This window comes from Neophocaena asiaeorientalis, unplaced genomic scaffold, assembly GCF_003031525.2.
Source record: "Neophocaena asiaeorientalis asiaeorientalis breed wild unplaced genomic scaffold, Neophocaena_asiaeorientalis_V1.1 scaffold418, whole genome shotgun sequence".
Taxonomy (NCBI): Eukaryota; Metazoa; Chordata; class Mammalia; order Artiodactyla; family Phocoenidae; genus Neophocaena; species Neophocaena asiaeorientalis.
This window is the reverse complement of record NW_020175731.1, coordinates 6,381,290-6,394,703: the sequence shown is the minus strand read 5'-3', so window position 1 is coordinate 6,394,703 and position 13,414 is coordinate 6,381,290. Positions and strand designations below refer to the sequence as shown.

The 13,414-nt window shown below is 42.1% G+C and overlaps 1 protein-coding gene across 1 annotated transcript in view; it reads left to right on the top strand.

Annotated features, from left to right (window-relative positions):
* The window catches only part of ANO4 (anoctamin 4), a gene marked incomplete at its 5' end in the record, with an annotated part of 223,755 nt that overhangs the window by 108,483 nt on the left and 101,858 nt on the right, over positions 1-13,414 (top strand). Inside the window, one exon of the mRNA XM_024732131.1 lies at positions 8,519-8,625. Coding sequence (XP_024587899.1) covers positions 8,519-8,625 — 107 coding nt within the window. The remainder of the gene's footprint in view (positions 1-8,518; positions 8,626-13,414) is intronic.

Here is a 13,414-nt window from a genome sequence, read left to right as displayed (position 1 = left end):
TGAATACAGGTGTTTAATTTTCCATCCTTACCTGAAAGTCTCAAGAGCAAGTATTTCTTAATTTGTATTTAACATTCAAATAGAAAAGGTGAGATTGTGAAGTACAATTAAAAATGACCATTGGAATAAAAATGCCTCACATTCCAGTAGCTTATCGCCTAAAAAGAGGCCTGAAAATTTTTACCAGTCGGTGGACTCTGAATATTATATATTTAGTTCGATAATCATCTCATCCTTTTCCTCATAACAAGTATACGTAAGAAGTTAGGGGAATTCCCTGGTGGTCCAGTAGTTAGGACTCCGTGATCTCACTGCCAAGGGCCCAGGTTCAATCCCTGTTCGGGGAACTAAAATTCCACAAGCTGTGTGGTGCAGCCAAATGAAAAAGTTATTGCACTGCAGTTGCCTAAAGCCCCCAAAACTATCAAAATAGGTCTTAAAAAAATTAATTGGTTGCTTTGTTCCTACTTAGATTTTCACTAATTTGAGGACGTAATTTAAGTGACAGTTAACAGTATCACCTTTGCTTCTCTTTGTTAAAAAAAAAAGGGAGGTCTCTATTTAAAAGTCTAATGAAGAAAGTTTCCTGAAATATTTATCTTTAAGGCATTAACCTTCACTGTTCTTTTTGTATTATGAAATGGTACAGTTTCAACCATCACGAGAGACTGGTCTGTTGGTCATCTACTGCTATGTAACAGTAAAAGTTACTGGCTTAAAACAGCACACGTTTTATTTGCTCATGGTTCTTTTGTTTAAGCAGTTTGTGCTGGAATCAGCTGGTCGGTTCTTCCACTGGTTTCAGCTGGAGTCAACACGTGGTTGCAGTCGTCTCTTTGCTCAGCCAGGCTGGACAGTCTGAAATTCTCTCCCTTACATGTCTGGTGGGTGGTGCCAGCTTGTAGCTGGGCTTCTCTCTCTACATGGTCATTTATCTTCAGAGAGGCTAGCTCAGGCTTCCGTATGTTGACAGTCTTGGGGCAGTGTTCCAAGTGGACGGGAGTGGGTGCTCAGAGCTTGGGCCTCAGCTCAGAACTCAACAAAAATCACTTCTTCCACATTCTGTTGATGAAAGCCAGTCATAAGACATACTCAGATTCAAGAGGTGAAGAGATAGACTCTATCTCTTGATGGAAGAAGCAAGAAATTCACATCACAATGGGGTGTGTATATAGGAATGGGAGGAATTGTGACCGTTCTTTGCATTCCACCACAGTCTTCCGTCTGGCATGTATTTTATTCACATTTCTCCCACAGAGAAAATATGCTTATTCCCATTTCAGGATCCCCAAAGTTCTCATCCCAATATGACATTAGGCTCAAAGTCCAGGATCTTTTGTTCCACCATCAGGTTCAATTGGGGATGAGAATCCTTGGAAGCAGCTCTTCAGGTATAGGATGGGCTCAGGTAATTACAATAGATGCTTCCGTTCAAAATGGAGAGCAACAGAAGCAGAACAGTTCTGAAATCCAGTGGGGCACGTGCTTCAAGCCCCTGTACTCTAGGGCCAAGAAACATGCCTTGATTAATAATCTGTTTCTTTCTTTGCCATATGCCTTAGATTTTAAAATTTATAGAAGTCAATAATTGGCTAAGAATCTAAAATACGTATACAGCACCATCTATAGGTAGTTAAATGCTTCTTGAGAAAGTTTCCACTTGAAGTTTTAAAACATGGAGATTTTCATATCTTGGAGGATACTTGTTTATTTTATCAATTTCAGAAATGTCATAAGGTAGGTATTAAACCAAATTTTTAAAAGCCTCTTCATTCCCTTTATTTCCCCCAAAGTAGTAACATATACGAAGAAAGCATAATTATAAAATAAAACTGATTTTCAGAATCTTTAAGTTAGAGAAAAATGTATCTGTGATATAATCTGACAATCTCTGCAACGTTCAGTGGGTCTCTAGGTATGGAAAACACATGGTCTGATTTTTCACTCGGGCCCTAGAATAAGGAACAAGGCAGTCCAAGCCCTGCCTGCATTCTGCAGGAGAAGGGGGGCAGACGGTGAACATGTAGATACATCTCTCCCCACCCCTGCCCCAATTAAAAAAAATTCAAAATAAAACTTAAGAAGAAAATAAAACAAGGTAACAGAACAGAGAGGGAGTAACTGGTGAAGCAGGAGAGTGACAGTCCTAGCTAGGATGGTAAGGACGTGACATTTAAGTTGAGACCAAAAAGTGATGCAAAAATCTAGGAACAGCATGGGCAAAAGCCCTAGGCAATAACAAGCTGGATTTTTTTTCCCAAGGACAGAAAAAAGGGCAAGGTTGCCAGTTTACAGCGACCAAGGGGAAAAAGAAAGGAGATGAAGTCATTGGTGTAAGCAAGAACCAGACCATGTATGAGCATTTAGACCATGGAAAGGTGTTTGGGCTTTATTCAAAAATCGGTGGGATGTCATTGAAGAGCTTTAAGCAAAAGAGGGATAAGATTTTATTTATGTTTTGAAAGATCATTGCCTCATAGATTCATAGAGGATGAACTAAAGGGAGAAAGAGTGAAATTAGAATAGTCAGGCGGCTACTGCGGTAGTCCTGGAAACAGCTTTGAAGCAAGAAGTGTGAGAAAGGATCAGATTCAGGGTAACATTTGGGAAGAGGAACCCAAAGAACTTGATTGGATATCAGATATGAGAGACAGAGGATCAAAGATAATTTCAAGTTTGTGACTTGAGAACTTGGGTGCATAGTAGTGCCATTTTTTAAGATGGAAAAGACCAGGGAGAAAGCAGGTTTTTCTTTTACAAAGGTGCAGATCAAAAGTTCTGTCTGGGACGTGTTCGGTTTGAGTTGTCTCTTAGACTACAAATGTGATCTCAAATAGACGACTGGACACTATATCCAACTGCCTACCAACTAGGTTTAGTGATCTATCTCAGTAATTTATCGTCTCGCTTTGTGACTGTCTAACCCTGTCCTTGGGCAGTTAAGGCATTACGACCCTTATTTTCCTGACAGATTACTGTGTCTCAGAGAGACTCAGTGACCTCCCCCAAACCACACAGCTAAAGGAGAAGAGCAGGACTTGAATTCAGGTCTTCAGGAAACCTGTACATGGACCTGGAGGGCACGCTCACCCCTCTCCCAGTTTCCTGCTCCAGTTTCTGTAGTCAAAGGGGGATGCAAGATAAGGACCCCATCGTTAGGCTCGGCCTGCTTACTCAAAGTGTCGTCCACAGTCCAGGCACTTGTTTATCTGCACTGTCAGTATCAGTTAGCTCCCAGCCACGTGTGGCTTGTTTAAATTTTAATCAGTTTAAATTAAAGTAAAAATTCACTTTCTCAGTTACACGAGCCACAGTTCAGATGCTTAATAGATACATATGACCAGTGGCTACCATATTGGATAGCACAGATATAGAACATTTCCATTATCTTAGAAATTTTTATCCAACAGTACTGGCCTCTAGCCAATTCAAACTAAAGTAATTGTGAAGACAGTGTAGTCTTATCCTCATAACTGTGGCCTAAGAGGAAAGTTCAGGAAAAAGAAATGAGTTGTTATCTGCTTTACAAGTGGCACGCTTCGTAAGCTGAGTTTATACCCGGCTCTAACAAGCACCTTTCCCCAGTTCACACCCTTGAATGTTGGCGTGTTTCTCATTTTATCAAATAGGAATATATAAGAAAGGAGCTGGGTTCTTTCCACGTTTGCAGTCCCCTAATTAAAATACATGCATACCTAACATCCACGTCCCTTCCCACCCTCCACCCACCTCCATGTATAACACCCTCAACACACAGTGCTTTGCACAGAGCAAACAGAATGCTTGACTGATAAACAAGCAGCATATTGTGATACTCTACCACACTGCCGTGGACAGCTGACCACAGGAGGACATATCAGTAAAGAGCAAATAACCACAGCCCCAGGAGGTCTGGAGTTGAACCTCAGTTTCACAGCATTTTCCTTTTCTATTTCATCCCTCCTCGAGTAAAGGAGGTCGGAGCCTTCCCAAGTAAAAACCAAGAGCTGTTCTCCAGGGAAGGCAGGAGGGTAGAGGTCCTGGAGGGGGTCAGCGGGAGCTTCAGGCTCAGGTCTGTCCATTACTTAGTGAGCAGGGCCTTCCTCATAGGGCAAGATGGAAGCATTCAGAAAGCCCCCTTCACACACATGCACACAGGCAGACCTTCCAGCAGTTCCTTTTACAAAAGAATGGGAAGATTTGGAGCAAGGCATTTGGGGTTTTTTTATTATTATTATTATTTATTTATTTATTTTTGGCTGCGTTGGGTCTTTGTTGCTGTACGTGGGCTTTCTCTAGTTGTGGACAGTGGGGGCTACTGTTTGTTGTGGTGCGTGGGCTTCTCACTGCGGTGGCTTCTCTTGTTGCGGAGCACGGGCTCTAGGTGCGCGGGCTTCAGTAGTTGTGGCATGCGGGCTCAGTAGCTGTGGCTCGTGGGCTCGAAAGCGCAGGCTCAGTAGTTGTGGCGCACAGGCTTAGTTGCTCCGCGGCATGTGGGATCTTCCCAGACCGGGGCACGAACCCGTGTCCCCTGCTTCGGCAGGCGGATTCTCAACCACTGTGCCACTGGAGAAGCCCGGCATTTGGTTTTTTAACCCTTTCTCAACACCTGCTGGTTGTACGACTTTGGGCATGTTACAGAATTCCTCCAAGGGGTAGGATAAGGAGATAGATGTTTAGAGCCTTAATCATATAGTTGATCCTCCACCAATTCAGCAGTTTATTCCCTTCCTCACCACTGAGGGTGAAAGTAAGAACAACCTAGAACAGAAATTGCATTTTCCCTTAAAATTTTCTTTTTTCTAATATTTCAGGGTTTTTTTTTATAGGTAGTACTTACTTATGATAAAAACGTCTTAAGTGTGTACAGTGAAGTTTTCTTCCTACCTTCCCAGTCACCTAGTTCTTCCCATAGGGCAACCAGTCTTTCCAGATGTTTATATATCCTTCCATAGTCATTCTATGCATGCACCGGCAAACATACATGTCAACGCATATATCTATGTACTCCTTTACATGTATATGTTTTCCTCTTGGACACAAATAGCTGTATGGCTGTTTTGAACCTTATTTTTGCGCTGTAGTATCTTGGAGATTTTTTATATCTACACTGAGCATCCTTAATCTCTTTACAGCTGCAGTGTTCCATTGTAGAGTTGTACCATTATTTGTTTATCCCCTCCTCTGCTGATGAATTATTTAGGTCATTTCCAGAGGTTTGCTGTTATAACCCATGCCACAGTGAACATTCTTGTACGTCTGTCACTTTGCACATGGGTGAGCATACTTGTAGAATAAATTTCCAGAGAGGAATTGCTAGATCAGAGGAGATGTGATGAGGCTATTTGAATAATTTTGATAGACCTGGTCAAGATGCCCTCATACAATTTGTACTTGTTTGCTGCCCAGCAGCTATGTGTGAAAGCAGAGCTGAGTTTCTAAGCCTGGGTGGAACCCTCATACCTCAGAGACTGAGTACCAAGTCTTACATTTCCCCAAACAGCTCCACTTACATGGTGTTTGTGTGTGATTTCATTTGAAGAGGGTTGTTTTGTAAGTGGCGAAGAAAAGCTCAAGAACCGTGATGTAGGAAGTCATCACTGTTCTTTCTCTTAGCCCTCCAGTTTGAAGGAGTGACAGAGAAAATGAGATTGCTCCACACCCTACAAGAAGATCCTTAGACAAGTAACGTGGAGAGAATAGTTCATATGGTAGCTGGAAAGATGGAGTGGGTAGAAAGGTTTCCAGGAAGCAGAAATAGAGGCCAAGGTATAATGAGATGACAGTTAGTCTCATAGGCCCCCACGTTAGCTGGGGTTCTCCAGAAGATCTCATTTGTTCTCACTTGAGCCAACTTTAAGGGCTTATCATATGCCAAACCCCGTACCAGTACTGGAAATAGAGACGCACATGGTCGGTCCCTGCTCTGAAGAAGCTCTTACAGAGAAGACAGTCATGTAGGCAGACAAGTTCTATATGATGTCATAGAAACAACAGCAATGGTGATAGCTAACTCTGCGAGCTGATTGAATGCCAGACTCGGGCTCAACAGTGTCCCTCACCTCACCGAATTCTGCAGAAACCCTATGAAAAGGATTACAGTGCTATCCCATTTCACAGATGAGGAAACCAAGACCCAGGGGAGTTGAGGGACGGTCCCAACACCACACAGTAAGTGGCAAGGCTGGGGTTCAGACTGAGGTCTGTCTCACTTCAAAGTCTTAAGGGAACGTGGGCGTGATGCTGAAGCTAAAGTTTCATCTCTCTCCTTCATGAGATGGTTTTTCTGCTCCCTTCTCTTTTCGTAGCACCACATTACTCTTCAGGGTGTGTGTGGGGGAGTCAGGGAAGACCCCCGGAGGGAGATGTGACCTGAGCTGAGGCTCTAAGGATAAGTAGAAACAAGGAGAGCATTCCCAGCAGAGCAACTCTTGGGCTGATCCCCAGGAGAACTAACGTCCAGGAGTCAGAAGTTTCTGCCCCAGGGAGGCAAGTGAGTGGCGTGGATAAGATGACAGCCTCTGGAGCCAGACTGCCTGAGTTCAGATCCTGGCTCTGATCCTTACTGAGTGACTTGGGTGTATCACTTAACCTCTCTGGTTCTTCACCTGTAACATGGGGCTATACAGTACTGACCTCCCGGCTTATTATAAGCGTGGAATGAGTTACCATATCTGGAGCTTAGAATAGTGCCTGGAAGCACATGCTCTATATATTTGTTCCCACTGTAGAATCTCCAGGATCCACGTACAACCTAGATGTAAAGAAGAGGAAAACAAAATTGTGAAGTTCACCTGTGGTGCTTATTATAGAGAACTGTTACATGAGCTCCCAAAATGTAATGGGGTGCTATCAGAAACAGAAGGAAGCGGAAAACCATTTAATGGAGGAGGGACATGCGCTTTTAGCCCAGAATTGTCTTGTCAAGCACGGTCATGCTTATCAGCTTTCAGTTATCTGAAACTGTGAGTCAAAAATGGGCTTTTTTATTTGTTGTCTACTTCTTTATGCCATCTTTATTGGTATTAAAGTGTAGTGGTCTGTCTCAAATAAGGTGAAAAAGCAGAGGAGGATAAAATAAAAGGAACCGCATTTGATGTAACTCTTAGTTTTCCCCTCTTCCTCTTTGATGCCATAAAATGTTTTCAGAAAACCCTAGAGAAAGATGTAAGATAAATGCTGCAGCTTTCTCATTTACCCACACAGCATTTATCTCTCCTCCACCAAGCCAAATTACTTTTTTTCTGAGAACAGTATTCTATAACAGAATACAAGAGAAGTAGAAATGAGAGGAAAGTCCTCCTCCAAGAAATCGGTCCGTGTGATTTACAGTTTGTCTTCATATTCTCTGGCCTTTTTCTCCTTTACCCCAAACTCACATTGCCAGTTCTATTCCCAAGCCAAACCCCATGCTTGGGCCACCCTTTCTCCAGGCCAGTTTTATCTCCGAATGATTTGAGCAACACCTAAGAATTCATCTTCTTGGGAAAAGAAGTCTTAATAGAGAGAGAGGAGAGAGTACTGAACTCTTTGGGTGGCAGAAGTGCAGTTGGAGGGGTGGCGAGACTTGCTGAGGAAGGTGACTTCTGAGTTGGATTTTGAGGGCAATGGCTGCTACCATTGATAAGCCTTGCATGGTGTCCAATTCATGCAAAGTACCAAATAAAAGTTTGCTGAGTTAATAAACTTTATAATATACGAAGCAATTATACTTTCCCAGTATCTCTAATATTCTACCATTTAACACGTCCTTGGGAGGGGAAGACCTGGCCACTTCATTACTGCATTGTATGGTCTGGAAGCTCTATCTGTTACCTGGAAAACCTCTCAGTAGGGTAGGAACACCTACTGGGAACTCAGTGTTGTCAGGTGTGTGTATGTTTGTGTGTGTGTGTGTGTGTGTGTATAAGTCCTGTGAGAAACTGCAGAGGCTGGGTGGGCCCTTGGCTGAGACAGCAGCAATCTTAAGTACATGCTGTAGAAGAGAGGGGGACCCCTTCCAGGAGAGGAGGGACATGGGAACGGAGCGGGAGAGAGGCAATTTCTAGACACGCGCCTCTGACCTCACCCCTGAGCCAGGCCAGAGCTCATCACCTAACTCTTGTGTCTATCACCCAAACCAGTTTCAGATATTAAAATTCCTGAAAATGACATGGGAGGGGATGAGGTAGACGACAAAAGGAGATAAAAACAAAATGAATTTTTAGTTGAATTTATCTAACGACCTTACTGAGAAAAAAAAAAAACAAACATATGAGACTTAGCCTTGGTATTAGTTGAAAGTTACTTAATTTCATTTAGCTCCAGCTCTTTCCTGACATAACGATGTGAATGTTCTCAGGAGGCTGAGAACCAAGCTGCTGAGAGTGTGAGCCTCTTGCCTCTGGTGTGACCTCTGGGTTCTCTCATGCTGTTCCAGACGTACCCTCTCTGGGACAGATGGGAGACACCTCTGTCTAAGTCACACCAAATTGTATCAAAGATTAGATCCCTTGCCTCCAATTAATCCTCAATTTGTGCTTTCAATATGTGTATGCAGCTTCATCATACACAACAAAGACACTTTCTTCAACAATGCCACGAGAAGTAGAATTGTACATCATATTTTACAAAGGATAAAGTATGAAGAAGGGAAAAACAAAATCGGTAAGTAGTATATTAGTATAACAAGTTACATTTGATTTGGGGGATTACAGACTCTACCCTTTGGTTTTATTAAGTTGATATCAATTCTAGAAATGCTCATCATTCATAAAGCCTCTAACTGCACACTCCCCTGATGGATAACTCAGAAGTGTAAAATCTTAATAGAATCCTTAGATCGCTTTTTAAAAAATAACATGGCATCTCATTTATCTAAGATCATGGAGAAGTGCTCTCAATTCAACAAATATGTAAGGAGCGCCCATTATGTGCCAGGTACTGGGTGAGGTGTTGGGGAGACGGGCACCGTTCTCTCCCGGAGCATATGTTCAAGGAGTTAAAAACAGACAATAAATAAGTAAACACAATACATAACATGAAGAAATCGAAATGGATGATGTTTCAGAGATAGACGGCTCAGGGGTGGGGGTGAGTTCAAGCTGAGATGGATGGAGTGGTCAGGGCAAGCTTTTCTGAGACGCTGAATTTGCACTGAAACCTGAATGACAAGAGGGAGCCAGTGTGGGAAGTTGGAAGAGCAGGTGTTCCAGGCACAGGGAGCAGCAAAGGGCAGAGAAGAGCCGTCACACATAAGTACATCCTCCAGATAATCACCTCCCCCAGTAAATAACCTCCACACATTATATTTGGGGCATTTGTACGAGAGTCTTTCCATAATATATTACCAAATATCCTTCCTTATTAAACAGATTACTATATATCAGGAGGATTTGGGTGGCTTTGTTTTTGGGTATCTCTGTCCCAGTGAGATTTTTATCAATACTTTGAAGAATGACCTATATCATTCAGGGTCTAATCAGAACACAAAAGCCACACAGAATTTGAACAGGGAAAGTTAATATAAATAACTAACTGTGACAGAGGTTTGGAGTTAATGGAGGATTGGCTAATAAAGGGTAAGAAGACCTCTAAAGAATAGAAAAGGAGCAGATATTAGGAGCAGCCACCACCCCTACAGAGACTCCCCACAACAAAGCTGAGATGCAGACCTTGTTGGAAAGGGTGCAGCTGTGGTTCACTAGATGGCAGAAAAGTTTGCTGGGGGTTCTGTGCCAGTAGGACTCTCTGCGAATCTGCCACCTCAAGTACTGGGAGAAGCTGCCTGGAGGGGTTCCAAGGAAGCCATTCACTGGGAAGTGTTGCACCAGCGTTATTACTCTGTGAAGCTGTTCAGGGGGACACCCGCCCTTAAGGAGGTGCCAGGGCTGCTGGCCACCAGGCACTGCAGGTGCTGGATTCCACAGAAGCTATGAGCTGCAGAAGCCTGAGAGGAGCATGCTAGTACCAAGAGGACAAACTCCTTCCTCCCCCATTGTCCCTCCAGTGCCTTCTGCTGACAAAGCTTAGCATTGTACCACCTGGCAAAGGAGGAGTATTTACAAGGTCCAGCTCCATTATTGCAAAGCAGGCAATGAACCTGTATTTGGAGCTAAGGGGCAATAAGTTGATAACTGGCACATAGCCTCACCAGTCTTCTCATCAGGCTTTCAGGTGGGGTGGAGGCTGGAAGGATGCATTATGTTAGTCATTGGAGTCAGATCCTCCTAGATCTCGGTGATCTGGAAATCTCAGCCACATCCAAAAGATGGCATTTAATAGTTTGTAAATGTAGGGTGCTGCGCTCAAACTCGGCGAAACAGCTACCCTGATTCCGTGTGGGAGAAATGTTGCTCAACACATCATGAAGAGGGATAGACTTGGGAGGTTTAGTTGAATGCAAGTGTGAGTCACTAGTATGCCAAAGCTGCAAAACACTACTTTGATCCCAAGCTGCATAAATTAAAATACTATAGGGAGAAACAGATACCTAGTCCAGATCTGAATACACCTGGAATCATATATTCAGTGAGAGTCAATGTAGGTGGGTATGGTGAAGTTGAACCTGACTTAGGGCTTTCTTGACTTGGATGAGGTTGTAGGTTAGCACGTTCTCATATTCTCTGCAGCAGTCATCCATCCTTGGGACACATCCCCCCCACACACACCCAGTAATGTCCTCCATGGCCATTCTAGCTCCAAGGATTTCCTCTTCTGAATTCCAATGGCAATTAATTTTGCAGTGTCTATTTGACGATCATGTACAACTCTTCTTTCATTACGTTGAATTATTTACTTTCAATGACATTATGAAAGTTCTACCAACTAAAGAGAACCACTGTTGACATTTTTGTGTACCAGATAACTTAAGTATCACATTAATTACTCTTTTCATCTTTATACCCCATTTGTCCACGTGATTTTTTTTTAACAAACTTAGGATGTGCTATACATACTTTTATCATACTTTTCTTGGTTAACATCGTATCAGGAACGTGCTAGAAAACAAGTGAGTGGAAGTGAAATGATTATGGCAGTAGCTATTCTGGATTATTTCATAACATGCAAATAATTTTTAAAAACAGTCCCTTCGCTAATATTGGTAGTATAATACCAGCACACCTCACAACTCATTATAACATACTAGGGTATTGAGAACCTGCAACTAAAAACTGCTGATCTAGATAATAAGCTCCTCAATTGTAAATAAGTTGCCTTGTTCACCTTTGTATCATCATTGCCTAGCACGGTATCTGGCATATAGGAGGAGTGCTTGTTGAACTGAATTGAAAATCTTTTAAACATGATCAATGTCTAACCATCAGCATTCGTACACAATCAAAGACTGTGTACAGTGAGGCCAGATAGCAATTATTGTGCTTAACTTTTGCATCCCAAAATGTGGGCTATTTTTTACAACTAGTCAAGATGGAGACAGAAAAGGGGCAAAGACAATAATTTTTAAATGTTTTGAAAAAACATGAGAAGTGTAGTATTGTTACTAGTAAGAAATGATCGTTGTTTCTCTCATTTGATGAAAGAAAGAGAATTCTCTTCAAGAACCCCAGTGCTTTGAAAATCAGTAATGACGAACTGAAAAAATATCTGGTTAGAAATAACCGATCTCAGAATAAATTACTAACCCAAGATCAGACATTATGCTGAAAAATATGGAGTAGAACTATAAATGCTCCGTTGACCCAATGTTTCATTATCATCTTTGGTTTCATAAATAAAAGAAACAACATGTTAGAAGAAAATTTCATTTATTGATGGAATCAATGTTTATCCTGTGTTATTTTCTGCCTGAAACTCTTTCTGAAAGTGGCATCTTGCATGAGCCAACATTGATTAGAGACAATACAAAAATACTGTCTGTAAACATGACTTATAAGGGTATTTCAGTGGAGCAAAAATTACCACTATGTAAGTTTTTCAATTTCACTCTGAGTTTATTACAACTCTGAAAATCAAACCTAGTGAAATCCATTTTCAAAATAGAGCAATTAATAGATCAACAAAGATTTATTTAACAATATAAGTGCATAAAATAAATCTTGAGATGAAGTCATATTTTCAAAACTGGTGCTCAAAGGGGAAGTTACTAAGGTGATAGATTTTAAATATTAACTACTTTCTTACTTTTCAGGTCTGTGATAAATTATCATAAATTTACAAAGGTCATCGTGAGAAGTCTCTTATTAGGTCCCCGTGAATCTTATTTTTTCTGTTATTCCAGGATATTTGAAAGTTATTGATGATATATGTAGAATTCTTGATAGAGGCTCCAGAAAATCAAAGCTTTCTACATAATCATTTATTCATTCATTACAAAGGTATTTATTGAGGGCCTCCTGTGTGCTAGACAAAATACAAAGCCCTATGGATATTTGTATTTCAGATGCTTTTCTTAGACATTTAGTGTTAATGTCAAAGCATCTTAAAATACATTTACATGTTACCATGATTAAAAATACCTAAACATGAATTGACCCTCCATCAATAAAAAGTGAATCCGTGCATGTTCCATTTTCCAGTTAGGCTAAGCCTCTGGACTCTCATCAGGATCTAAAGCATGGAGAGTCCTCATCTCTAAGCCACTGAGAGACACCCTTCCAGTCGTCTTCTCTGAAGTACATTTTAGGAAGTAGTATTATTCTTGATCTGAAAGAAACTTTAAAGATCAAAACATTACACTTCCACTTCTGGCCAAGATGGAGTAACAGGCACAGGATTTGCTCTCCCACCTGAAACAGTCAAAAAAGGAAAAACAAAAAATGTATGAGACGACTATTTTCAAGACAACTGAACGTTGGGCAGTCGAGGACAGGGAAGCCCGAGGACAGAAAACAAATGAGGTGAGCCCTACGATTGCCCCAGCTTACTACAGTGAGATGGTTTCTGGACAGCAACACAGGGAAAACGAATCCAGGCAGAACCTGGTAGACTCCCTGAGTTGAAAAGATGTTGCTGGGAGTCCAGGGAGACCAAGGCAGCCAGAGTTCACAGGACAACATACCAGAAAGCAGAGAGTTTCCCAGAGAACCCTGAAGATCTGCAGAGGGCCACCTCAAGTATTTAGCAGAATACCGATTGGTACACACATCAGGGAACTACCCAAGGCCAGAGGAAGAGCAATCCAAAAGGATTTCCAATGAGATTGGAACACCTCTTAATTCACAAAGGATTAAATATAAATGGTCTGAAAATCCCAGTCCAAAATTCAGAAGTTTCCATTAAATTTAAAAAGTAAGACCTGGGCTTCGCTGGTGGCGCAGTGGTTGAGAGTCCGCCTGCCGATGCAGGGGACATGGGTTCGTGCCCCGGTCCGGGAAGATCCCACATGCCGCGGAGCGGCTGGGCCCGTGAGCCATGGCCACTGAGCCTGCGCGTCCGGAGCCTGTGCTCCGCAACGGGAGAGGCCACAGCAGTGAGAGGCCCGCGTACCACAAAA